The 25,606-nt window shown below is 46.3% G+C and overlaps 2 protein-coding genes and 1 long non-coding RNA gene across 5 annotated transcripts; all 3 read left to right on the top strand.

The window, feature by feature from the left end:
• The first annotated feature begins 30 nt into the window (after positions 1 to 30).
• Positions 31 to 2,550, top strand: LOC119122168. Its single transcript, XR_005097809.1, has 2 exons — positions 31 to 992; positions 2,220 to 2,550. It is a non-coding gene; the product is annotated as an uncharacterized LOC119122168 (long non-coding RNA).
• A 916-nt stretch (positions 2,551 to 3,466) lies between these two features.
• LOC119121530 (importin-13-like) lies at positions 3,467 to 17,486 on the top strand. 2 transcript variants are annotated; one of them, XM_037249147.1, is made up of 23 exons: positions 3,467 to 3,626; positions 3,947 to 4,063; positions 6,347 to 6,472; positions 6,540 to 6,896; positions 6,956 to 7,209; positions 8,714 to 8,854; positions 8,924 to 9,065; positions 9,129 to 9,295; positions 9,364 to 9,484; positions 9,589 to 9,736; positions 9,807 to 9,988; positions 10,058 to 10,084; positions 10,183 to 10,317; positions 11,063 to 11,215; positions 11,299 to 11,379; positions 11,456 to 11,593; positions 11,789 to 11,885; positions 13,382 to 13,434; positions 14,941 to 15,007; positions 15,285 to 15,343; positions 15,414 to 15,503; positions 15,585 to 15,766; positions 15,844 to 17,486. In XM_037249147.1, the coding sequence occupies exons 2-23, from the start codon at positions 3,992 to 3,994 to the stop codon at positions 15,938 to 15,940; spliced, it is 2,889 nt and encodes a 962-aa protein (XP_037105042.1). In that variant the 5' UTR covers positions 3,467 to 3,626; positions 3,947 to 3,991; the 3' UTR covers positions 15,941 to 17,486. The 2 variants fall into 2 exon arrangements, 1 of the variants encoding a protein (XP_037105042.1); XR_005097695.1 differs by lacking the exons at positions 13,382 to 13,434; positions 15,585 to 15,766; positions 15,844 to 17,486 and having other exon boundaries at positions 15,414 to 15,494.
• pfas (phosphoribosylformylglycinamidine synthase) lies at positions 12,329 to 25,459 on the top strand. 2 transcript variants are annotated; one of them, XM_037249145.1, is made up of 27 exons: positions 12,329 to 12,341; positions 18,205 to 18,295; positions 18,689 to 18,808; positions 18,943 to 19,078; positions 19,202 to 19,307; positions 19,377 to 19,575; positions 20,105 to 20,351; positions 20,414 to 20,538; positions 20,648 to 20,776; positions 20,845 to 20,982; positions 21,056 to 21,184; positions 21,289 to 21,362; positions 21,432 to 21,594; positions 21,657 to 21,718; positions 21,925 to 22,086; positions 22,156 to 22,380; positions 22,453 to 22,683; positions 22,788 to 22,968; positions 23,030 to 23,113; positions 23,172 to 23,327; positions 23,410 to 23,532; positions 23,629 to 23,774; positions 23,846 to 24,053; positions 24,231 to 24,322; positions 24,417 to 24,681; positions 24,816 to 24,956; positions 25,024 to 25,459. In XM_037249145.1, the coding sequence occupies exons 3-27, from the start codon at positions 18,691 to 18,693 to the stop codon at positions 25,332 to 25,334; spliced, it is 3,951 nt and encodes a 1,316-aa protein (XP_037105040.1). In that variant the 5' UTR covers positions 12,329 to 12,341; positions 18,205 to 18,295; positions 18,689 to 18,690; the 3' UTR covers positions 25,335 to 25,459. The 2 variants fall into 2 exon arrangements, with proteins under 2 accessions (XP_037105040.1, XP_037105041.1); XM_037249146.1 differs by lacking the exon at positions 12,329 to 12,341 and having other exon boundaries at positions 18,133 to 18,295; positions 24,234 to 24,322.
• Positions 25,460 to 25,606: the final 147 nt, after the last annotated feature.

Genomic DNA, 25,606 nt, shown 5'->3' with positions numbered 1-25,606 from the left:
GCTCATTATTTTTTACTTATTATTTTTTACTTGTACTTATTATTTACAAGCTATGTTCTTGTCTTGGTTTGTTTTTACCCTTATTTTTGCTCAATATTTTTTTACTTTTTATTTTTTACTTTTATTATTTACAAGCCATGTTTTTATCTTCGCTTCATTGGCCATCATTTTTACATCACACACTTCTGCCATTTTGTTACCTTTGCTGTCACCTGTGCTTTATTTTTAGTACGCCATCTCCTCTCCAGCCAAGTCCCCCCTTGGAGAGTCCCCCTCTCCGTCTTTATTCCGCAGCAACCCGCCTGTCAAAAAAAAAAAAAAAAAACGTCCCCGATGGGCTCGGCCGGTAAATTCCCCAACTTAAAACCCATTAGCGAGCTATCAGCCCGGCCATAATGCAGTCTAACCACCTCATTTACCTAAGTGTCAAGTGCTGTCAAGAACCACGGGCCTAGAGACGGACCTCGAGTGGGTCTGCTTGGAGGCATCACGCAGGCACGCACGCACACACACAGTCCTCATCAAAACCAGCAAAGGACACTCGCATATGTCACGCTGGGGGTGAGAGACTTTTGGAATGAAAATGGCAAGTATTTCATTTACCATATCCACTCTATTAGCGGGAGCCAAGCAGTCAATTGAGGGTGGGGGGGACATTTTGATAGGTAAGTGAGCTGAGGGGATTGGGGAGGGGGGGTCATGGAGAAGTGGCGGTCACAGCGTGGCTATTCCAGCTCACCCCAAATAAATACAAACATGGCATATAAAGAATACATGCCTGTGATTATTTGATCTGTGTTCTAACCTTGGTCCGCTCTTCACGATTTTAATGCTTACTGCAGAAACAGCACCAAAATCCTAAAAAAAAATTGGCAATTTTGTTTAATTTCCAAAATTGATAATGACATTTACTTGCCTACACACTGTGAGTGCGCACGTGTCCACTGCCTGTCCTCGGATCTGCCGGCATACCTTTCTGTGAAAATGATATGGTAAATATGGAAAAGGGCCCCAAGGGCTCAAAAGGCCCAGCCCCCTCTTTAGGAGTGGATAATTGACTCCTTTTTCCTGCTTGATAATTCATTGCTTGCATATGCCAGCTAATACATCAGATGAAAAGTGCCCGGGCCCTCATCTCCCTTGACACACACACACACACACACTCATCTGCAGCGCTATGCATTAAATGACAAATGGGGCCACTTCTAGATCCATGAATGAATTATGTCTTCTAAATACCTTGAGCAGAGGCAACTGTCACTCTGCTAATCTGGGACAAAATATGACCAGCTCGGCGTTACAAAGGCCTGCTAGAGAATGAGGCGAGAAATGAACGCACATTAACACCAAACGTCTGATTCAGCGTCCCTGGGCATTTGCACATTTATCAAGAGATGGAAATACACCCCCCCTCTTGGTTTCTTCACTTGCGGTCGTCTCCGTCTGTCATTTTTAATGCGGACCCTGGTGTTGAAATAGATGAGGATTATTCCAGCAGGACAGAGATATCATTTGTTCTACAACAGCCGAGTCAGCACTCACAACAGTCATTAGGGAATTAGAAAGCAAAGGCCCCTTTTCAAAAGTGTCAAATAATGAATAAGACAAGATGGTAAATGCTCGCTCGCCGAAAACGTGGGCGACGAGGCGGAAAGGCAAACAGTCACCAGGTTTTGTTAGTAGCAGGGCGGTCCAGAAATGTTTGACCGCTTGAAATCATTCACCTGATTTTTTTCACCCAAGGCGGTCAAATGCATGTTGGCCTTGCAATTGTTCTCCGTTGGGATATTTTGCCAATGAAAATGTTTTACCGGCGGGTATTGCATTTTGTTATGCAGCTATTCAGTGCTGAAGGGCAAAATTCAAATTCCCTTGAAAAAAGTGCCAGAGGCCCAAGAACTAAATAAACATAAGACAGCCATGAGGCCGTGATGCATTCAGGGCCTCCTCAATTTATAGACCCTCTGGTTTATTCAACCACAAAGTAAAAAAGTAAATTAATCTCAATTTCCACCAATTGTTTTTTTATACCCAGCACAGTGGCTTAAATTCAGTCAACTGCCCAAAATGGTGATCAACCCATTCTGATGGGTCAAAATATTTAACCCAATCTGCTCAAAATGTTTGTGTGTCTGTACTCAAATATTGCTCACAAATGTGTCTTAAATTTGTTTTAATAAGCCTATCTTCTTTGCCAAAATAATCCATTTGCTTTAAAGGTGTAGCATCAGGATCGTGATTACACAGCAGATCATTGCCCAAAGTCAGCTGGGATCGACGACAACGCAACTATCAAGAATGCATGGCTGAAGGCTAAAGGATTGTTCCATCTCATCCCCAAGAGCAGCGGGCCAAATTGGCGCATCACTACTGTCCGAATGACAACACTGCCCTCTACTGGCAAAGATAGATATTGCATTAGCACTAGGTGGCAGCATTTGGAATTTCTCGAACCTGTCCTTTAACCAAGACGCCGGTATTAACAGAAGAAAGCTTTATGAAAAAAGACGTTACAACTTCTTTCCTCACAGTCTGAAGATTTAAAAAAAATCACGTTATTTAAGAACTAATATAAGTGTTATAAAATCAAGAGAAGCATAATTGTTGCATAAGGGCGCATCCCTTCATGCAATAAAGTTAGCCGTTAGCTTGGAGAAAACGTGCATAAAAGAAGTGGCGTTTCAGTGAGTGGTTCTACATTCTGGCTTACATAGTTCACGCCAGGAGGGAGACGCAACACGTTCACTGAGTGATCCGTTGATGCACGGGAAGGAAGGCAGTTCACCCATTGACTCGTTCGCCAACGGGAAAGTCAGGACTCGTTCCCTCACTGATCTGATCCGTTCTCGCGATGAACTGGAAAGAATTCTGAGAATAAAGTCAGAATTCTGACTTTAAAGTCAGAATTCTGAGAATAAAGTCAGAATTCTGAGAAAAAAAGTCAATCCTGTCACCCTTCGTTTTTTTTTTCTTCACTGGCCCTAATCCTCTTCCGTACATTTCGATCGTATGCGAAATAAAAAAATTCCTGGCTCGTCTTGTAATGTCAGAGTTTGGCCACCGAGGGACGCTGTTGCCATATGGTTAAGATTTGGCTCGTCTTCTTTGCCCCGTGGCTTGGGTACGCATTCACGTCCGTCATATTGAATGTGTCCGATCTTCCCGTAAACTAATGCAAGTTAGATGACTGAACTTTAAATAGTTCCAAAATGGACGAAGTAAAGTGCAACGTTTATTGGCAAATTTGATGTTTTGGTTCGTAAGTCCACAAGCCAATTGACAGCCAGGGTTACAACAGCACTTGAACGCAGCCAAAATTGCTTAATTGAATCGCTCCCACGAACTACGTCACGGTACTGTCAAAATGACCACCGTCGTTATTTCGGGCAATGCATATGTAGGAGTGATATTGTATAGTAAAAAAACAAAACAAACCAAAAACGAAAGATGTCAAAATCAGGAACGCTAACCTTTGAGCAGTGAGCGGTGTTGCTGGGCGGGATGACACTGAGAATTCCCACAGCACTGTAACGCAGCACAGAGTTCGGAATCGGAGGCAAAAGCAAAGCAGCGGCATCAAGCTGGCAGCCAGCCCGCATCGTTGCTCTCCCCCAGCGGACGCAAAGGTATGGAAAAGCTCGTTATAATACTCACGGGCTCCATCACTAGCTCCTACTAATTAATCCCGCGCATCATGTTTGCGGTTTAATGATGGCGAGTATCGGGAGGCGTGCATTGCTACAGTTAGCCTCTTCGCTAGCCGTGTTGAATGTTTCTAATAGGTTTGCGTTAGCATCGGTTAGCTCGCCGCTGTCAAGTCGGTTGAGCTAGTGTTAGCACGCCGGCGAGTGTCCCACTAATACCACCGATTATCACCAGTTGTGAGACCACTTCATCTAACTTTCACTTGAAGATTTATTCGGTTTTCCTCTGTGCGTGTGTTAAGAGGTTAGGGGACATTTGACAGCTCCGTACCCCAGAAGGGGTTACTATGATGGAGACGCCGGGGCGGATAGCAAATACACAGGACGCCTTGGACTTCACCGTGGAGAATGTTGAAAAGGTAAGGAGGCAACTGAGTGTTGAGTGATCATCATGTTGTGCATTAAAATTGTTGACCAGAGATGCATGAGTGTTTGTGCGTGATGCTAAGCTAACAGTCTGCATCTTTACTCTTGTTAAACAATACAGATACGACTCAAAAAATAAACTTGGCACACTGACACAAAATATTTCCGTCATAGTTAAATAGCTTGTTGGAAGCTCACGAGGTAGAATTGAGCACACTTGTTAAGAAGCACAAATACGCACTAAGGTGACAAGACTGACTTTTTAAATGACGTCACTTGCCTCCAAAAACTCCATTCAAATGGCATAAATTCAGCCTGCATAACTGGAACAATCGCTAGCCCGGGACAAAATTACTTGGCCATCACATATTCTGTGATGCTGGCAGAAATGAGGTCTACTGCGTTGCAAAGATCTTTAAATTTTAAAGCTACAGTGATGCCTCTTCATCCACCATTTTGCACAAGATTGCTTTAGGGTGGTGAACTGTGTGTAGTGTCGTGTTGCGGCCATAAATCTCCCTGCTGGGTGGCCACAGACGCTACTGAAGGGTTGGGTGGGGGAGGATGGAGACAGGAAGGTGTGTGTGTGTGTGTGAGTAGAGTAATGTGCAGAAATGGATGGGAGTGGGCGGGGCGGGGGTGCAGAGTGGACCGGGAAAGAGGGGCATCCATGGAGGATGGAGATGTCATTAAAGGTGCAATGGCGATGTTGCAATTGTACTTTAACATCTTCTCGGACCTTTGCTGTCATTTTCCCAATCCAGTTAGCAACCAAGTAACCAGTGCATACATAATTCATATGTCTGTCAGGTTCATTAATAATTGATTCACGTTCAATTGATCTATAGTGAAAGTACCTGATGTGTGGGGTGGTGTGAACCAGATGAACCAAGCACTACTTTTATCGAAATGAAGTTCTTCAATTTACTTCAACATAGTTTTTCGGTACTAATATGCCACAAGATGGTGTTTGTTGATTTTTGTGTACATAGCGCCCGGAGATGATGGTTCCTGGCTCGGCGGGCACGCATTTGTTCTTTCTTCGCTCCGACAAACAACGTAACACATTGTCCTCACTCGCCAGCCACACACATACTGACCTGACCTCTGAAAGCGAAAGACAAGTGAAGGGCATGGCGCTTCATTGTTAGCATTCTGTGAGGATGTTTGAATGTCATCGTCTAATGTGTTACTGTGCTAAAAAAAAATATTGGACCCTTACGACATCGCCGGTAAAAAGAGGCTTTTTTTTTTCCCCCCGTCATTGATCCTTTGCGGCTGCCTATTTTGCTCGTCACTTGGCACACTTTAGTGCGAGAGCAGATGGCGAGGCTGTGACCAAGGGGACATTTTCTCACTTGTGTCACCACTCCTCCGCCTCGCAACGGCCGCTCTGCCAACATCCCGCTGTACTCAGGTGCAGCCAGGTGGCACAGGCGGGTTTCTAGCTTGATAGCGGCTTAAATTAAGTAGTAGCTCAGAGAAATGACATCAAAATGGCCTCGGGCTCGCATGGCGAACGATACGTGACCAAGCAATGTGAGCTCGTAGATGTCTCTCCATTAAGTCACTATAGTCGGGGCTCTGCCTGGAAACTGTTTTCTACACGTCTCCTTTAAATCGGGAGTGAGGCCGGTGAGCTGCACTAATGATCCCGCAGCACCGCGTTGCTACGTTTAACTCTAACAGGGCAATTGGTGGAATGGGGAAGTCGAGAGGTGCTGACTCACAAAAGCATCCTACTGCAAATTTGCTTGCTACACTGATGGAAGATTGCAAGAGCATCGTCAAACCTGTCCGTGGTTTTAATGATGAATGGTTCGGTGGCTTTTATTGCGAATTTGCGCCTGTAAGCGTTCAGAAGCCGCCATCATTCATCTCGACTGCTCTCAAACCCCCTTGCTGCTTTGTGTACCACTCAGAAGCTGTACTTGTGAGCGCCATCTTTTTTTTTTTTTTAGGTCAATGCTTTTCTGCTAATCGTGTAAAAAAGTGGCTCGGGGCTTTTTTGGGGAGTGATATTAGTAAGCAATGTTGCTGGCATTTTATACTTTTATGTCAAGTGGAACTGGTGAAATAAAAAGGAGCTGTTATGCAGTAAAATAGCCAAGAATAGAAATATTATTGCACGCAACATTCTGGAGTTTCATTTTTCAAACAGAAAGAATTTCATTGTCGTAATTGACCTGATGCATTGCGTACGTAAACGTCAACTGTAACTACTTCAAGTGATTTAATTCGATTTTTACTATCCTCTGTTTGCCTTTTGTTGGCAGGCCCTCCACCAGCTGTATTATGATCCCAACATCGACAATAAGAATCTGGCCCAGAAATGGCTTATGCAGGCCCAGGTGTCTCCTCAGGCCTGGCAGTTCTGCTGGGCTTTGCTCAGCCCAGACAAGGTATAAAAATTCACACACCGTCACATGCATAGGAGTAAAATTGAACATTCATCATATTACTGCACAGGTGCCGGAGATCCAGTATTTCGGTGCCAGCGCGCTCCACACCAAGATTTCCCGCTACTGGTCGGACATCCCCAGCGACCAGTACGAGTCGTTGAAAAGCCAGCTGTTCACTCAGATCGCTTGCTTCTCCTCGGGCGCCAAGATGGTGCTGACGCGGTTATGCGTGGCGCTGGCGTCGCTGGCGCTCAACACCATGCCCGAGGCCTGGCCCGGCGCCGTGTCCGAGATGGTGCGGGTGTTCCAGGAGGAGGGCGGAGGGATCGACGGGCGGGCACGTTGCCTGGCGCTGCTGGAGCTCCTCACCGTCCTTCCCGAGGAGTTCCAGACCAGCCGCTTGCCGCAGTACAGAAAGGGACAGGTATGATTTGTTGATGTTGTTACCGCAGCACAACAAATTCTAAATATTCTTCCTGTCAGGTTCGGGGTGCCCTGGGCCGGGAGTGGGGGTCCGTTTGCCCTCTGCTGCAGCAGCTGCTGCGACGGACGGACAGCCCCGGGGCGGTGAAGGCCCGAGTGCTGCGCTGCCTATCGTCTTGGGTGCTGCTGGACGTGCCGCTCAGCGAGAGCGAAGCCCTGGTGCACGACTGCTTTGTTGCCCTGCCCGACCCTGAACTTTTTGACACCGCTGTGGAGGCGCTGGTCAACGCCATCTCACAGCCAGACTCCCAAAGGTGAGAAGGTTATTTAGCAAAACTGGCTGACTATTGTTATTGTAGAGGCCTAATAATTCGGCAACCATTAAACGATCAGGCCCTACTCCTCTATGATGTCTCAATTAAAACAAATTATGGTATTTAAAATTATAATGTAATAAAAATAAAGAATAAAAACTCCATCCATCCATCTAATAAACAAAATAAATAACTCTAAAATCCTACAATTGAGATTTCAGCTCAAACAGCTTGAAACTTGTCATGGTAATGATGGAAGAATTTCCGTCGGAGAATTGTGAGCGTTATAACTTCATTCGGAGGAGACAGGGTGGGTGGGCACTGGCTGGGCATAAAGGCGGGAGGGAGGGATGTGATGCAGGGGCATGTTGACAGCTAAAAGGGGGGAGGAGAGGCAAAAGGGGGGGTGGAAGAAGCGAGCGGCATGTCTTGGTTGGCTGGCGTCGCTATGGTTACAGAGCCGGGGCGAGATGTCATCGCGACCGGTCGATTCAGATGTGTTGAATAATCCTTACCCCTTCTCCGCAAAAGGATGGAAGTGGAGGTAGGGGGTGGGGGGGTTCTTACCTCTGCTCTAAGACTAAGAAGGATCTAAACGCTGATCAATCACTTTTAAGGCGAGTCTAATGGCTCTCGAACCTCAAACTATTTTTACATCCTTGAGAAATCTATAGATTGATATTTATTCTCCTGTCTATTTCCTCTTACCACCCTCCCCGCCCCGCCTCGGGTTCTCTCCCTCTGTTTAAACTCATCACAATCAACTCATTGGAGGGCACGCGATTGGTGCAGCCGCATCCTGTTGCCAGGCAACCCCCCCACCCTCCCCGTCTCTGAGGTAATTGCAGAGGGGATCGCAACAGGGAGTAGTCGGGAGGAGAACGCAACTGACCCCCCACCCCTCCCCTCGCTCCACGTCAGGCTTTTTAAAGGGGAAATAGTATGTAAGACCTTTTGATAGTTAAATGCAAATAATTGGGTCACTGGCGTTTCCAAATAAAATGAATTAAAAAACCAGTCATTAGTTCTGGACCACAAACCCCCCCCCAAAAAACAAAACAATTATTCATTTGTCCTTTTTAGGACATGAGCTACAACTTTATAGCTCGCATTGGGTAGAAATGAATGACTCGTTAAGTGCTACTCGCAGAGTTGCTAATTTCGATTTAAGTGCAGTCAGTCCATTGGCAAAAATGCACGCCTTCATCTCCTTCTTGCTCTCTCTGCATATTTTGTTGTTTTTTATTTTTATTTTTTTGGGTAAACACACATGGTCTGTGACATTTGGATACACATACCCTTGATCTTTAAATGTCACGCTATTGCATGACGCCATCGAGGACGTCTCTAGATGTCGTGCGAGCCAACTCCGAGCAGTTGCTTTGATTTCAATAGAACACGAAGTCTGGCCATTTTAGGTTAAATAAGTTTTGACTTGAACTTCTACCAACTGGAAGTGTGTGTCCTTGACGGTTGTTAACGTTCACATATTTGTGTCTTCTAGGTACGTGAACACGTTGCTGAAGTTGGTCCCGCCGGTGCTGGCACTCCAGGAGCAACTCAGAGAGGCCGTCCAGAACGGCGACATGGAGACTTGCCACGGGATTTGCCGCATTGCCGTCACGTTGGGAGAAAACCACTCCAGGTTGGTTTGTGTTTTTCCCCTTAACAATATAGAGACACTTAAAAATGATGACTTGTGATTTATATTCAGGATTCTGCTGGAGCAAGTGGATCACTGGCAGAGCTTCCTGGCTTTAGTCAACATGATCATGTTTTGCACGGGCATCCCGGGCCACTACCCGGTCAATGAGACCACCAGCTCGCTCACACTCACCTTCTGGTACACGCTGCAGGTAAGGCATCATCTCACCAATGCTGCGTCCGCCACTTAAGATTGCCTTTTTATCGCCTTCAAGGATGAAATCATGTCGTTCGAGTCCAACAAGCAGGCAGTGTACCTGCAAGTGTACAGGCCGGTGTATTTCCAGCTCGTAGATGTTTTGCTCCACAAAGCCCAGTTCCCATCGGATCAAGAGTACGCATCCTGGTCCTCGGATGAGAAGGAGCAATTCCGTATTTACAGGTTTGTGTCCACTCTGGAGTTTTTTTTTTTTTTTTGGGGAAAGAGACTAAAAGTAGTTTCTCCTTCAGGGTGGACATCTCTGACACGCTCATGTACGTCTACGAGATGCTGGGCGCTGAGCTCCTGAGTAATCTCTATGACAAACTGGGACGACTCTTGACGAATACAGAGCAGCCCACGTCGTGGCAGGTGGGCGGGACGCCGATTTGAGAAACTTAAAAAAAAGAAAAAAACGTGACTAGCTTATTAGCACTGTTCAAAATACACCAACGCTCTGAATATTTTTATTCCAGCACACAGAAGCTTTGCTGTACGGTTTCCAGTCCATCGCGGAGACGATAGACGTCAATTACTCTGATGTCATTCCGGGCCTCATAGGCCTCATCCCAAGAATCAGTATCAACAACGTTCAGCTGGCCGACACGGTGATGTTCACTATAGGTGAGACTCGGCGCCGGTGCTGGACTTTAACCCGGGGGCGCCGGTGCTTGACTTTAAATCCCGGTACCAGGTGCTCTGGCTGAATGGTTGGCTGACCACCCGGTGATGCTGAGCAGCGTCCTGCCCCTGGTGCTGCAGGCTCTGGGCAACCCGGACCTTTCCGTCTCGTCCGTTTCCACGCTAAAGAAGATCTGCCGCGAGTGTAAAAGCGACCTGCCGCCTTATGCCACCAATATTGTAGCCGTATCTCAGGTGCGTTTGTTTTCTACTTCATGATCACATTAAGGTATTGTGTTCACGATTGTGTGTTTTTTTTTACAGGAGGTTTTAATAAAGCAGATCCACAAGGTCAGTTGATGGTCTGGCTTTTTTTTCTTTGAAATAACACAACTACGACCTTTAAAATACTTTTTTTTTTTTTTTTTTTACCTGCTTTGTTTTTCTAGACGAGTCAATGCATGTGGCTGATGCAGGCGTTGGGCTTTCTACTGTCTGCTCTACCCGTGGAGGAAATTCTGAGGAATCTTCATTCCCTAATCACGCCTTACATCCAGCAACTAGAGAAGCTGGCGGAGGAGACGGTGGGTGGACAAAAAAAAAAAAAAAAAAAAGCCTTTTTAATATCCGCTACGTCAGCCAAGATGAATCTTTGTCTTTGTCGGCAGCCTACCCACACGCAGAGTAACACAACCTCATCGATCCTCGTCGCTGTTGTTTACTGTCTCGCATTTGCTTTGTCAGCGTGACATCAGACTGGCAAATCAGCTCGGAACAAATAGCGGGCAAATAGTGGCGCCTAGTGGGCAGGCCTTCAACCTCTCGGAGTCAATGTTTGGTATTCAAATCGAGCATGGCCATTTTGTAATGCGTCACATCGCCATGGAAACAGCAGTGAGTCAAACTCGAAGTCATTAAGCGAATGAGGTGTGGCTGGATGTGGATCCCGAGAGAAATAGCCTGCAAAACAACTCCTCTTATTGGGTTCTACTCATGAGCACGTGTTCCCCACTTGACGACCGCTGTGCTAATGCGGCCTCATTAAGATAAATGCAAGTCATGCGAAAGTAATCCAATTAGGCAGGGGACTTCTTAGTCATGAACCAAAGATGGCTTTCTTAACTCAATTGGAAAAACGTCTGTTTTATTTAAAGCGCATTTTTGTAATGACTACAAAAATAAAACATTACAATTTAAGATTTTCCTCTTCACTGGATATTGAATATTTTTTATCTATTTATTTGGATTAATTTTAATATTTTTTTTTATATATTTGTATTCTTTTTTTATTGAATAATGAATGAATGTCTCTTCCGTTTCTCCTCTCAGCCTAATCCGTCCAATAAATTAGCGATCATCCACATTTTGGGGCTGCTGTCCAACTTGTTCACCACGCTTGACATCAGCAAACAGGATGACGAATCGGGAGACGGCTCAGCTGCGCCTATCAAAACGGCCCCGCCCCCTCCTGGACCCAACCCGGTCAGTGCTCCTCTAAATCTTCCATAGAAAGTGTTGTATGTTTTATTTCCGCCAATATCACGACGCATTTGTGTGCCCCTCAGGTGGTGGTGGTCCTGCAGCAAGTGTTTGCCCTCATCCAGAACGTGCTCAGCAAGTGGCTGAACGACTCCCAAGTGGTCGAGGTGCGTCGCCTCCTTTCCTCACCCGTTGGAATTCGGTGACTTTGTGGGTTGAACGATTTTCACGTGTGCTACTCAGGCCGTGTGCGCCATCTTCGAGAAGTCGGTAAAGACGCTGCTACACAACTTTGCCCCCATGGTGGAGCAGCTGAGCCAAATGCTTGGACAGATGTACAGCACCATCCCCCAAGCCTCAGCCCTCGACCTTACACGACAGGTGTTATTTTATTTTTTCCTGTTATTTTTATTTGTCTGGTCTGCTGATGTCTTCCTCTGACGTTGCGTCAGAACATGGGTTGCCAGGGCAACTCTGTCTATGTGGTCGTTTCTAAAAATAACCAAATGACTGCCACTGGAGATCTTAAAGGATCGTAACACAGGTTCATCTGAGCTTTTTCTTTTTTCTTTTCAGCTTGTCCACATCTTCGCCAGCCAGACGGAACATTTCCCACCCATCAAGGCTCTGTTTGAGCTGGTTACATCTGTAACCTTGTCCATCTTCCAGCAAGGTAGGGCTTGGTAATATTGCGAAACCTTTCATTTTACACGGTCCAAAAGTGGAACACAAAACAGCTGAGTGAAACTACATTTTACATAATTCACGTGTGGCGATAGTGATGTTGTAACGCTGCCGTGCCGACCGGGACGTGCGAAAACACGACTGTTCAAATGTTGAATATTTTCTGTTAAATATTCAGAACTTTTGCCAGACTTGACACTTGCTCCACTTGCACAGCATAATGAGGGAAATTCTGCCTTCACAAAGATAATGACACTCATTAGTGTCTGAAAGTGTACCTAATGTTGTGTCCAGCGACTGTATTATTCCAATCTAGCCCGGAAAGGCATTTTTGGGCACTCAGGCCAGACACCGAACACGAAATAAGAAAAAAGAAGACATTTGACGTCTGCCCCCCCGCTTCCCCTTTATGTTGCCTTCCCGCCCCTCTCCCGCCTCCACCACTGTCTCCTGCCTCCCTGCTTCCGCAATGGCTGCCTCACCCCTTGACCCCTCAACTCTTTCCTTTCTGAGCAGGTGCCTTTCTTCAGTAAGACGAGATAGCTGTGCTCGATTATTCATATGGCGGCCATGTAAACGCTGAATACGCCGCTACTCGAGCTGCTTGGCGGCCATCTGAATAAGCCCCGTGTTCCTTCTGTAGTTAGTGTGTGTGTCTGTGTGTGTAGGGCTGCAGGGAGGGCTTGGTTTTGCTTTGCTGAGGCCTAAAATATGTTTGGAGTGTGGGAACAGCTAAAGCTGGGCGCTCGCTACAGACGTCGGTCATTGCAACATTCATTTGGAGTTGTCAGCCATTGTTCACTGAAATTGTATTTTTGTCAGATGTGCATCATTTTGGTTTTCTATGTTTGCAATTGGCACTCTGCTTTGAAAAGAAATGTCGAGTGGTCTGTGTCCAGCAATTAATACTAATAATAATAATTTCGGTTCATCTTTGGAGCGAAGGGGGAATCCGCTGACAGCTGAAACACAAGCCTGGTTCATTCCGAGATTTTTGGACGGTGCATCTCGAATGTGTCTGTTATCCAGAATCCAGCCAATTTTATTTTTTTATTTTTTTTTTATTTTTTTTTTTTTCAAATTAAAAACGCGGCATGTGTTTCAAGGTGAGCGGCTCACTCCCCATCCCTCCAAAGCGTCACAGTAACAGAGGTGCCTCCTGGGTTCCCACTCCAAAGCCACTTTTCTTTCTTAGGTTTCTTCTGTTCCTCTCTTTCTTTGTCGAAAACAGACCCATGTCTCCTCCGTCTTCCTGCCTATTCTTTTCTTTCTTTCTCCCTCCAAGAGTTTGCCAACGCTTCATCCCTTGCCCCGCCCCTTCCCTTCCGCCCCTCTTTGTTCTTTACTCACATGTGAATTATTTCAATGAACTACTTTTGAGTTCTCTTTTGAGTTCCACATGACTGTTGAATCTGTTCCGTTGCTGTTTGTATATTATTCTTATTCTCTTTTGATTTCTTAAGTTTCATCTTTATTATATTTTAGGACCCAGGGATCATCCTGATATTGTTGATTCATTTATGCAACTCCAAGCTCAGGTGTGTTTTTGGTTACTTATTTCACTCACTTTGAGTTTCTCTCTTCCTCTGTTTTCTCTCTGTCCTTTTCTCCTCCTCTCATCTTGGACCTTAAAATATCCCGTCACATAAGAGTAAGGCTTTCAAATGACTTTTCAACTCAAACGCTCAGCATTCTAACAGTCACCTTGTCACATCAATCGTGGCCCAGTTTGGGGGGGGGGGGGTTATCAATGGTACCTTGACTTGAGTTTGATATTATTTTTTTTAAAGTGACTCGGCAATTTTTGAGGGCGAGAAATCCCGTCAACATGTCGGACAAAGTTTCGCCACCTCACACTTGAACAGATTGTGTATGTACGGTATAAAAAGAGCAAAGCTACAATGATTACAAAATCAAATTAATCAGTTCATCTTGAAAACTTTCAAATGGTCCAAAGGAATCACCGATTCCTCGTTTTTGTTGTTTTATACGCAAACATTAGCATCAATCCCTGCTTTTTGCTAGTTTTGGTGAAACCAACTACTGCTGATGACTAAAGAACGGAAACAAGCTTTTTTTTTTTTTTTTTTTAACTCTTTCTTTTTGTGGGTTCTGTTATTATACAATAATATCAGTCGAAATGCTCTAAAACAACCAGCAATATGGCGAACACGGCTTTAAAAACAACTGCTGTTTTTTTTTTTTTAATCCCCCCAAGGACATTTATAGACAAGCATTTGCACTTACATTCAAATGGACAATTTAGTACTCGGTGAACTTCAACCGTAGTCTCCGGAGAAAAGCCGTGAACAAGCAAACTCAAAAGCTGTAACTTAAATTGATAAAGCATCGACTCGTTTTAAGATTCCACGTAAATCGTTTATTTGTCGAAAATCCCTCAAAGGTGACTGCTTAGTCTCTGAGTGCCCTCCTCTTCAGTCATTTCAGCCCACAGCCAATCAGAGCCCCCGAAAGAATTAATATTCAACTCTAATATGAATCCCTCCAGACAAATTGGCTGATGGATTGTCTGTTGTTTTCAAAGAATAATTCTTTTTGTTCTTATTGTCTTCATTCCTCTCCCTTTTGTTTTTTCTATCTTTGGATAGATCTGACCTCCATCTTTCTCCTCCTCCTCCTCTCCTCTCCCTCTCTCCTCCATCCTGAATGAGTTGTTTATGAGATGAGTTGTATTATCTGCACATGTCGATTACCTGCACACTTTTGTTGCATATTCAACCAAAAACACACACATCCAAAATGACGTAGCATTGGATTTAGTTTTGACTTGAGTTTTTTTTTTTTTTTTTATTTCCAAACTTTTGGTTGCAATTCTTTTGTTATATTTGCGGAGTCGTGCGTCAGAGCATTTTTCTCTCTGAAGTTTTTGGATAGTCGAGGCAAGCACTGCGGCCTGGTAGCCAGATCTGTTCTCAGTCCCTCGTTGCTGTCAGATATGACTACCAGGCTGGTAGGAATGGAAAATTTTTTTTTTCACCGCGCCGTGTCAACCAAGCCACCTAACGCTTCTGTTTGTCTCTTAGGCCCTCAAACGGAAGCCCGATTTGTACTTGTCTGAGAGTCTGGACGTAAAAGCTGTGTACCACTGTGGTAGGTTGAACGTTGGCTTTCAGAATTTCATCGTTTGGTTCCAATTGGATACAGTAAGGGAATGTAAAACCATTTCCCTGACAGTAGACTACGTTTTTTATATTTTATATATATATTTTATTTATTTATTTATTTATTTTTATCTCTTTTTTTATCCGAACAAATATTTCATACAAACCAAACAGAATTTTTTTGTTGACATAAAAAGCTGTTTTTAAACTCTTCCTAGTAACTGTCTAACATCTGACCATCTTATTTTTTTTTCCCCCACTTGCAGGGATTCTATCGCTAAAGTTTCCCGAGGCTCCGACCGTCAAGTCGACATGTCTCTTCTTTGTGAGTGCGAGCCTTTGTGTGAAATGATGGAGATTCAAACACATTGCTGACGGCTTTGTGTCCATTTCAGACTGAGCTGTTGCCACGCTGTTCCGACGTGCCCCCGGTGGCCAGATTGTTGCAGGAGGACGGAAAGCTGCTGATCCAGGCCCTTCTAGAGGTGACCAATATTTCATGTCCTACATGTAAACAAAAACTAGGTAGATATTGAAATGTTTATATTTTCCCCCACTTTGTCCAGGGCATCGGAGGCGGAGCCTCTCGGAACCTGATGGACCAATTCGCAGAGGTGTTGTTCAGTCTGAACAAGCACTGCTTCTCGCTGCTGGCCGTCTGGCTGAAGGTGGCGCTGCAGCCGCCGGGATTCCCGTCGTCGCGAGTCACGTCGGCGCAGAAGGATCACTTCTCCCAGCAGATACTTCGGTAGCACCACGAGTCAACTCAGAGTTTCAATATGGCCAGTTCTATTGCAAGATTGAATCTTTCTTTTTTCTACATAGAGAGCGAGTGAACAAGCGGCGGGTGAAGGAAATCGTCAAGGAGTTCACGCTGCTTTGCCGAGGACTGCACGGCACCGAGTACGCCGCCGAGTACTGACGAAACAAAACCCCCGACGGGCGACATAGGAATTGATGACGGGACAAGACGTTGGACCCCTTTTAATGAACAAACACCCTTGTGGCTTTTAGGGAGGCTTTTTTTTTCCCCCGTCCTCCAGCTTCCCAGCATGCTGCCTCGTGTCCCCCTCCAAGTTCCTTTCACTGCAAAATGGGCCGGTGTGTCATTCGGCCTTCTCTTGATCTTCCTGTGGTTTCCTGGTGATTATCCATGTGAAATGAAAATGGTATCGTAACGTAGCTACTAGACGTACTCATTCAGGATGACTTATATATAAATATACATATATGATATCTTTATATATTGAAAGAAGAAGTCGTGCTGCTACTGGGGAGGACGTGATGTAAATGTCATATGTTTGGGGGGGGGGGTAATCTGGACCACCCCGTGATACCTGCTCTTGCCAAATGATTAATTCGTGTGAGTGTGGTACGCGTTTGAAACTAAAGGACGAAAAGGGAACTCTGGGAAAAGCGAGGCGGGGACAGGGATGGGGAAGCTGCGAGAGCCTGATGAATAGTCATTCCTTATTTCTTCATTTAAAAAGGCTCGCAGAAGACAACAACCCGGTGTCCCTAAAGTCTGGACACAGGCAAAAAAAAAGCTCATTTTCATAAAATTAAAGTTTTTAGCATGGTGTATAAGTGGTTGTCCTATCCGCTTCACAGTTCAGAAATTCAGGGCTAGAATCTGGGCTCAAGTTTTCCTGTGTGAAGTTTGCATGTCCTCTGACTTCCTCCCACATTCTAAAACGTGCGTCAGATTCATTGAAGACTATTTTGGAACTAGCTTCTCTTGCCAAATTAATTGTCCATAACTATGAATGTGAAAAATTGACTGCGTGGACATTTTTTGCCTTTTTATCCAATTTAAATATTATCAAGTGGCATTTGTAAAATTTGTTACGCAATGCAATCACTGGCCCATATGCTCAGACTTTAGGGCCACCAAAAATGGTTTCCCCACCCCTGCATCGTTGATAAAAGGAATCAAAGTTGTGCATATTATTAGTTATTTCTGCGGCATATTTTTGACTGTGCAAATTCATAGCTGCATCTTTAAACACTTGTCCAGCACACTTATATTGGACCTACAAGTACACGACCGTAACCTCCTCATTGTTCACTCCATCATAAAGACACTTCAAGCCTCACTTTTCACCAGACGGTCATTGATCAGGCTCCTTGAAATCGGGATCGGAGGTCATGAATATCGATGAAGAGGACCATCATCAGCATTCAAATGTATCTACTCCCATCCACACTCTAATCCTGCTGTCTTACCCGAGGTGCCTGCAGACATGTAGCATGTGTTTGTGTTCAGTGGGGGAGAGCGACAAGGCTTTCGGGACTATTGACCTCTTCAGCGTTTGGAAAGTCTATGGAGTTTGTATATGAACAGTGACAGACTGGATTCTCATATGTCTGAGGGGAATGATGGTGTCGGTGGTGAATCAGAGGGAGGGTTTGAAATGTACATTTTTTTGTACCTTGGCTTTAATTTATTAAATATATCTAAGACTGCAGCTGACTCTTGATTTGTTTTCTAAAAATGTTACAAAATATTGTAAAATCTAACATTATTTTATACAGTCTACATCACAGGTGTCAAACTCAAGGCCCGGGGGCCAGATCCGGCCCGCCACTTCATTTTATGTGGCCCGCGTAGACAAATTGTGCATCAAATTGGTGTTAGAATTGCAAATTGTCTTCACTTTTAATATCTATTTTTTTAAATATTTGACCAGTTTTTACTCGTCATATTTGTTTTGTAGCTTTTACTGTATATAATATGAGGTGCTCATACATTTATTTGGGTCATAATGGCCCTCCCAAAGAAGCTAGGACTACAATGCGGCCCGTGAAAAAAATGAGTTTGACACCCCTGGTCTACATGCATTGGAAAAAGTACATTGGTGCACAAAAAATTGGTAAATATTGGAAAATTAAAAATAGAGGGAAGTGCAAAATGTTGGAAAAGAATGCAAAATATAAATCTACAAAACAATGCTACAAAAATTGTATTAGATGATTAAAAAATCGACCATTAACTGATGTATTGGTGGCTATAAACTCGATCAATTCTCCTCTGTTGTGGCCCGTGATGCGTTCAAGTGTCACAAGGTCGTCATCCTTCTTCGTTCCTCGAGATAAGCACTGCGCCTGCGCAGAGCAGCACCTCCTTGTCCTGTTCTCCAAGTGAAGTCCACGCGGATGTCACTCGCTTTCCATCCATTCTGTCAGCCTCCAACCAGCACCGTCACGTCGTCCCCTCTCTCCCGACTATTCTTTACCTTCTTCGGGGACGAAAAGAACATCTCACTCACACTTTAACGTAAGTTAGCTAACTTTTTTTGAGAGGGGGGACTAAGCTAGCAGCTAGTTTAGCTTCTATCGTAACTAATGGCGCTAAATCACCCAAAAAAATTAAAGATAGGAATTTGTCTTCGTTGATCTCCTGGTAGTCGTTCAGTAACAAAAGAAGAATATACAATGTCGTACTTTGCTGAGAAAAGAATGTGAAGTTGTGTGATTGTGCGGCACAACGTTTGCCATCACGTGTGTTTATGTGTGAGAGTGTTTAGTGTGTAGCTATTAGTGTGTGTTTCTGAGTTGTGTGCGTGTGAGACGCGTCTGAGCCTCATCGTGTGTGTGACAGCATTTTAGACACAATGATAAAATGAAAGAATATTATGTCTCAACTTTTACCAATCTTTTCATCTGTCAGTCATGGCTGTGGTGAGATTTTACGGCGGTGAGGTGAAGGAGCGGAGCCTTCAGCAGGCGGTCAAGCTCTACCCCCAGCTGTCCATCTCCACGGAGCTTTGCTACAACGTGGAGCTGACGGGTATGTGCAAAATAAATACCTGACAGCCAGTAGACATATAAAATCAACATAACTGTGCAAATGGCATTTGCTCAGGGGTGTGTAGACTTTTCATAGTCTGTATAATTAATGATAATTATCTCTGTGTGCGGCAGGAAGCGACAGTTTGAGTGCAGAACACAAGGAGGTCCTCATCTGGTTGTTCCAACCGCCGCTACAGGCACAAACGCTCAGTGAGACGCCCAAACTAAAAGAGGGTGACGGGGCTACTCTGGTGGAGATCGGACCTAGGTACCGTGTGGTGATTTTTTTTTTTTTCTTGTATTGATTAAAAATATTTTGAAGAAGAAAGTAATATGAAAATTGAGTCGACCTGCTTAGAAAACAATACAAACTACTAATTGTGCTCTTCAGGCTGAACTTCTCCACTGCGTGGTCCACCAATGCCGTCTCCATCTGCCAGAGCGCCGGCCTTGCCAACGTCACACGGATAGAATTGTCACGGAGGTTCCTTATCAAGGTGAGCATGCCTCAAAAGAAATAAGGAATATATTTGTGTGATCAATTCCTGTGTCTTCTCTTCCTCAAGCCAAAGGACGATGGGGACACGACCAACTTCCAGAAAGACGTGAAGAATCTGATCGTCCTCCTGCATGACAGCATGACGGAATGCGTCTATGAGCGTCCCGTCGCTTCCTTCGCCGTGGACGCTCAAGCGCAGCCCGTGTATGAGGTGGACGTCCTGAGCGGTGGGCGAGCGGCGCTGGAGAAAGCCAATGACCAGCTGGGTAAAAATGTCCCTTCCTAGTTTAATCCCTCATTCGCGTACATATCAATTTTCTGTTCTCTTCATCACGGCCCGTTTTCAGTGTGACTGCTGTCTGTCTGCTAGTGGAGGTAATGGTGTCACATGAGCCTGCACTAATGTTATTGCTAGTCACACCACCGCCATGCTTCTCATTATCTTGCATGTGCTTGTGCGTGACCACACGTAGAGGAAGTGACCATTAACACTCAAAAATATTATGATGTTAGAAAAAATACTGGGTGTAAATTTGGTGAAAATATTAGACAACTGTAAATGTATTAAATGAACAATTCACAAATATTGGGGAAAAAAAATAATTCTAACAAATATTGGATGAGAAAAATTTGAAAAATAAAATTCATCCAAATGACATGACTGAAAATATTTCTTGAACAAATTCAAATTACAAACGAGGTAAAAAAAAAAAAGTACTCATGATATACTTTCCAAAGTCATAAATATGGAGTCAAAGAACCCAAGTGAAGCTCTCATGCGTCTGCCTCACATAGGACTGGCCTTTGACTCCTGGGATCTGGACTTGTACACGGCAATGTTCCAGAAGATCAAGCGGAACCCGACCAGCGTGGAGTGTTTCGACCTGGCCCAGTCCAACAGCGAGCACAGCCGCCACTGGTTCTTCCGAGGCCGCTTGTTCATCAACTGGCAGGAACAGGAGGAGACGCTCTTCCGTCTCATCATGGACACGCAAAAGCACAGCAACGGCAACAATGTCATCAAGTTCTGCGACAACAGCAGGTTCGACAAAAGCAAACAACACACTGGGTGTTTGTGCGCCACTTCAATGTGTGTTTGTTTAGTGGTATCAAAGGCATGGAGCTGGAGTGCTTCTACCCCAAAGATACTTCGCGAGCCAGTCCCTATGAAACACGCCGGTCCCTTCGACATGTCATCTTCACTGCTGAGACGCACAACTTCCCAACCGGTCAGATCACTTGAACACAAGATTGACTTGTTTAATTTCACACTGGGAAATAATAATGTGCCCTTTTTATCAATTTCGCTCTATAAGTGTGTCGTGGTTAAATGCGCAGGCGTGGCTCCATTTAGCGGCGCCACCACGGGCACCGGGGGCCGCATACGAGACGTCCAGAGCGCCGGGCAGGGAGGCCACGTCATCGCCGGCACCGCCGGATACTGCTTTGGCAACTTGCACATACCAGGTCCGAGACTCACCGGCTCTCAAAGCCACACACACACACACTTTAACGCCTTCCGACGTGCTCTTCAGGTTACTCGCTTCCCTGGGAGCAAGATGGCGACGGATGGGAGTACCCCACCAGCTTCGCCCCGCCGTTACAGGTGGCCATCGAGGCCAGCAATGGCGCCTCGGACTACGGGAACAAGTTTGGCGAGCCGGTTCTGTCAGGTGGGTAGATGAAACATCTGCACACGCAATTGTGACAACAGGAAAAAAAAAAACCTGATATTTTATTGACCAGGATTCGCCCGATCCTTTGGCATGCGGGTGCCCAGTGGGGAACGGCGAGAGTGGATTAAGCCCATCATGTTCAGCGGAGGACTCGGTTCCATTGAGGATGCACATGTCAAGAAAGAGCAGCCAGAGAAAGGTAATAATAATAAACATAACTCTTGTATGGGCTCTCTTTCCTCATTTTGTGGTAAGTTAGTGTAATCGTCAATATTAATCGACAGTCTTACATTCGTCACTCAGGTATGGAAGTGGTGAAGATTGGGGGCCCGGTGTATCGAATCGGCGTGGGAGGAGGAGCGGCTTCATCTGTTCAAGTATGGCCACTGTTGTGTGATGTTCAGTGGCTTCATATTAACGCTCCAATCTGTTTCGGCGCCCGACAGGTGCAAGGCGACAACTCCAGCGATAGAGACTTGGGCGCCGTGCAGCGAGGAGACGCCGAGATGGAACAGAAGATGAATCGAGCGCTGAGGGCCTGCCTGGAACGAGGCGGCGGCGGCGCCAACCCCATCTGCAGCATTCATGACCAGGGAGCGGGAGGAAACGGTAGGAGGGAATGTTCCCCAGGCGATTTAATGATGAAACTCACTTTTTTTTTCCATTTCCAGGAAATGTTCTAAAGGAACTGAGCGAGCCTGCTGGTGCTGTCATCTACTGCAGCCGATTCCAGGTGAGATGAAACGTAAAAATCAGATCAAAGCTCAGGGGTACTTTTTGAGCCCAGCAATGCGACGTTTGAAGGCGTCGTGAGTTTCGCAAAAAGCAATCTGTGTATAAATGAAACAGTTGGAGTCCGGTTCCATTCATTCTGATAAGAAACGGCAAATTCGACAGAAAACAAAATGCGAGTATAATAAAATCAGTTTGTCATTTCAGAAAGGCGACCCGACACTGAGTGTGCTGGAGTTGTGGGGAGCTGAGTATCAGGAGAGCAACGCCCTGCTGCTACGCCCGTCAGACCGCGCCTTCTTGGAGAGGGTGTGCCAACGTGAGAAATGCCCTGTGGACTTTGTGGGGAACATCACCGGCGATGGCAAGGTGCGCATCTTTGTATGGGATGTATCAGCGTTCCTCTGGAATTTAGTCCTAGCTTCTGTTTTCCATCAGATTGTGTTGGTGGACGACGAGGGCGCAGTCGGTAACGGGCGCCATCCTGTGGACCTGCAGCTGGAATGGGTGCTAGGCAAGATGCCCCAGAAGACGTTCAGGATGGAGCGCTTGAACCCCGTGCTTCGGCCGCTGCACCTTCCCGCTGGGCTGACGGTCAGAGACGCCCTGGAGCGAGTTCTACGCTTGCCCGCTGTGGCCTCCAAACGCTACCTGACCAATAAGGTTTGTTCTTGTTACTTGTTGTCGTAAATACAAGAATAAATTCAATCTAATCAATTTGCCAATTTGGTGCAGGTGGACAGGTCCGTGACGGGTTTGGTGGCCCAGCAACAGTGCGTGGGCCCCCTTCACACGCCGCTGGCAGATGTGGCCGTGGTGGCTCTGTCGCCGCTGGGCCTGCAGGGGGCGGCGACGGCCATTGGCGAGCAGCCCATCAAAGCGCTGGTGAGCGCGGCGGCGGGAGCTCGCATGGCGGTTGGCGAAGCGCTCACCAACTTGATGTTTGCCCAAGTCACTGCGCTAAAGGTGAGCCGACGCCTCATCGTGACAAAACAATGAATTAGCACCTTGACGTTGGAGACTACTTGTAAGTCAAGGTACAACTTTAAAATGTTTTGTGTCTGTTCTAGGATGTGAAATGCAGCGGGAACTGGATGTGGGCCGCCAAGCTGCCCGGCGAGGGGGCGCTCCTTTGGGAGTCGTGCCGAGCCATGTGTAAGGTGATGGGGGAGCTGGGCGTGGCCATCGACGGCGGCAAGGACTCGCTGAGTATGGCCGCGCGCGTTGGGAAGGAGACTGTCAAAGCTCCAGGTATGCTCGCAAATGTCACTCTGTGCCACCTGCTTTGTTTCTTACTTTGCTTGCGTTTCAGGAGCTCTGGTTATCTCGGCCTATGCCGTGTGTCCAGACATTAGTGCCACTGTCACGCCTGATCTTGAGGATCCAGATGGCAAAGGTAATGCACACATAGACCAAAGAGGTGTTCTGTCCTTACCTTTGACTCGTGTCTGCAGGTGTGCTGCTGTGGGTTTCTCTCAGCCCGGGCCAGCACCGTCTGGGTGGTTCGGCTCTGGCTCAATGCTACGCTCAGCTTGGAAATTGTTCTCCTGATATGGACCAGCCACAACTCCTGGCTGCCTGCTTCAACATCACTCAGTCGCTAATCAGCGGTCAGTTTGCCTTTTGAAATGCATCGTCAACAGAGTATTTTTAGGATTTGCTGTAATGAGATGCAATGCGCGCTCCCCTCAGATGGTCTGCTGAGCGCAGGACACGACATCAGCGACGGAGGCCTCATTTCCTGTGTACTGGAGATGGCGTTTGCTGGAAACCGAGGCGTGGACGTGGATGTGCCGTCGCAGGGAGCCCCAGGAGGTGAGAGAGATGGCCACATTATTAGCATCTTTGAGGATTAAAAAAAACAGAGCGTGTGCTGGTGTACCTAATGAAGTGTCTTGATCCTCGATGCAGTCTTGGAGGTGCTCTTCAGCGAAGAACTGGGTCTTCTTCTGGAGGTGTCCGAGCCCGATGAAGAAAGCGCGCGCTGCCGATTCCTCGATGCCGGCGTTGCGTGTCACCGCATCGGCAGAACCAGCGGCTTCGGTCCCGAGGCCATGGTGAGACCTCCTCTTCATCATCTCCCTAATCTCCGCCATCTTCACGTTCTATCTGGTTGCACTTTCTCCAGGTGACGGTGCGCGTGGACGGACAACAAGTGCTGAGGGAACCCTTGCCTGTCTTCCGAGCATTGTGGGAGGAGACCAGCTTCCGGCTGGAGCGCCTGCAGGCCGACGAGCTCTGCGTTCAACAGGAAGAGGAGGGGCTCGCCAGGAGGACACAGCCCAGTTTTAAAGTCACCTTTGATCCGTCTGAGATGCCTCTTTGCAAGCAGCTTGGTGAGACTAACTCCAAAAAGAATGTCTGGTCTCCTGGAGGACCTGAGAATTTTTACAACTGAGAGGCTGAAATTCGTAGGATTTGGAGAAACGATGATCAAAAATAATTATCGATTCATTTGATAATCGATTATAGTTGTCGATGAATCGTTATACTTCTAATGTGTTTTGTTGAAGCAGCGGCGCAGCCTCGTGTGGCCGTGGTGAGGGAGGAAGGCAGCAACGGCGATCGAGAAATGTCGGCTTCTCTCTACATGGCGGGATTTGAGGTCGGTGCGCAAGATTTTCAATTCAATCTGGCTTTGGTTAAAAATTGTGCTCTGCAACATTTTTTTCTCTGTCTGTCTGTCCACTGGTTTGTAGGTGTGGGACGTGACCATGCAGGACCTGTGCTCAGCCGCCATCACACTGGAGCCATTCAAGGCCGTCGTGTTTGTGGGAGGCTTCAGCTACGCAGACGTGCTGGGCTCGGCCAAAGGCTGGGCCGCCACCGTAGCCTACAACGCCGCCGCCAAAGCCCAGTTCGAACGCTTCCGGCAGAGGGCTGACACGCTGAGCCTGGGCATTTGCAACGGCTGCCAGCTGCTCGCTCTGCTGGGCTGGGTGGGAGAGAGCCAAGATGGCGCAGGTGAGATGCATTTTCCTTCGGCCCACTTTGAAAAAGGCTAATATTGGCCCATTAATAGGTCACGTTCGAGTATTCGGTAGTATTTGGTCTATTTCAAATGTCGACTCTGTCTGTTTTATTTTTCTGTCCCCCAGCGTCCGACGTGGTTCTGACCCACAACAAGTCGGGCAGATTCGAGTCTCGCTTTGTCACTGTGGGGATCCAGGCGTCACCGTCCGTGTGGCTTTCCGGCATGGAAGGCTCGGCTCTGGGTGTTTGGGTGGCTCACGGAGAAGGTACCTCGCCGACCGAACGCTTGATTCATTGCTACACATTGAACACAATTTCACCCCCTCTGCATAGGTTTGATGCAGTTCCGTAATTCCCGGGTTCTTGATGACATCACCTCGGGTGGCCTGGCCCCAGTCCGTTACCTGGACGACGCCGGCCAACCCACCGAAGAGTATCCCCTGAACCCTAACGGCTCGCCGCGAGGCGTGGCAGGCCTGAGCTCCGGGGACGGCAGGCACCTGGCTATGATGCCCCACCCGGAGCGATGCACACTGGGCTGGCAGTGGCCGTGGGCGCCCCGCAGCTTCAGACCACAACTCGAAACATCGCCATGGTTGCGCATGTTCCGTAATGCCGCCGCCTGGTGTAGCCACAAATGCTGAATGCACCTTTGTTTTTTCCCCCCCATTGTTACTGCTGTACTTTTTCCACCTTTAGATTTTTTTTGCCTTTAAAATATTTGGTTTTCAAAAAAAGATCAACAATTGTCCAAGTGAAATTTGACAAAAAATAAAATGCAAACTAAACATTCAAACATTACGTTTTTTATTTTTAATGTCAAAATAAAATTGAAATGAAAAAAATATTAACAAGTAAAAAATACATGTTGAAAGTTCTCAAAAGAATATCTAAAAATGTAAGGTATCAAAGTAAT

This window comes from Syngnathus acus, chromosome 4 (genome assembly GCF_901709675.1).
Source record: "Syngnathus acus chromosome 4, fSynAcu1.2, whole genome shotgun sequence".
In the NCBI taxonomy this organism is placed as follows: domain Eukaryota; kingdom Metazoa; phylum Chordata; class Actinopteri; order Syngnathiformes; family Syngnathidae; genus Syngnathus; species Syngnathus acus.
The sequence above is the reverse complement of the archived record's forward strand: the minus strand, read 5'-3'. Positions and strand labels throughout refer to the sequence as shown.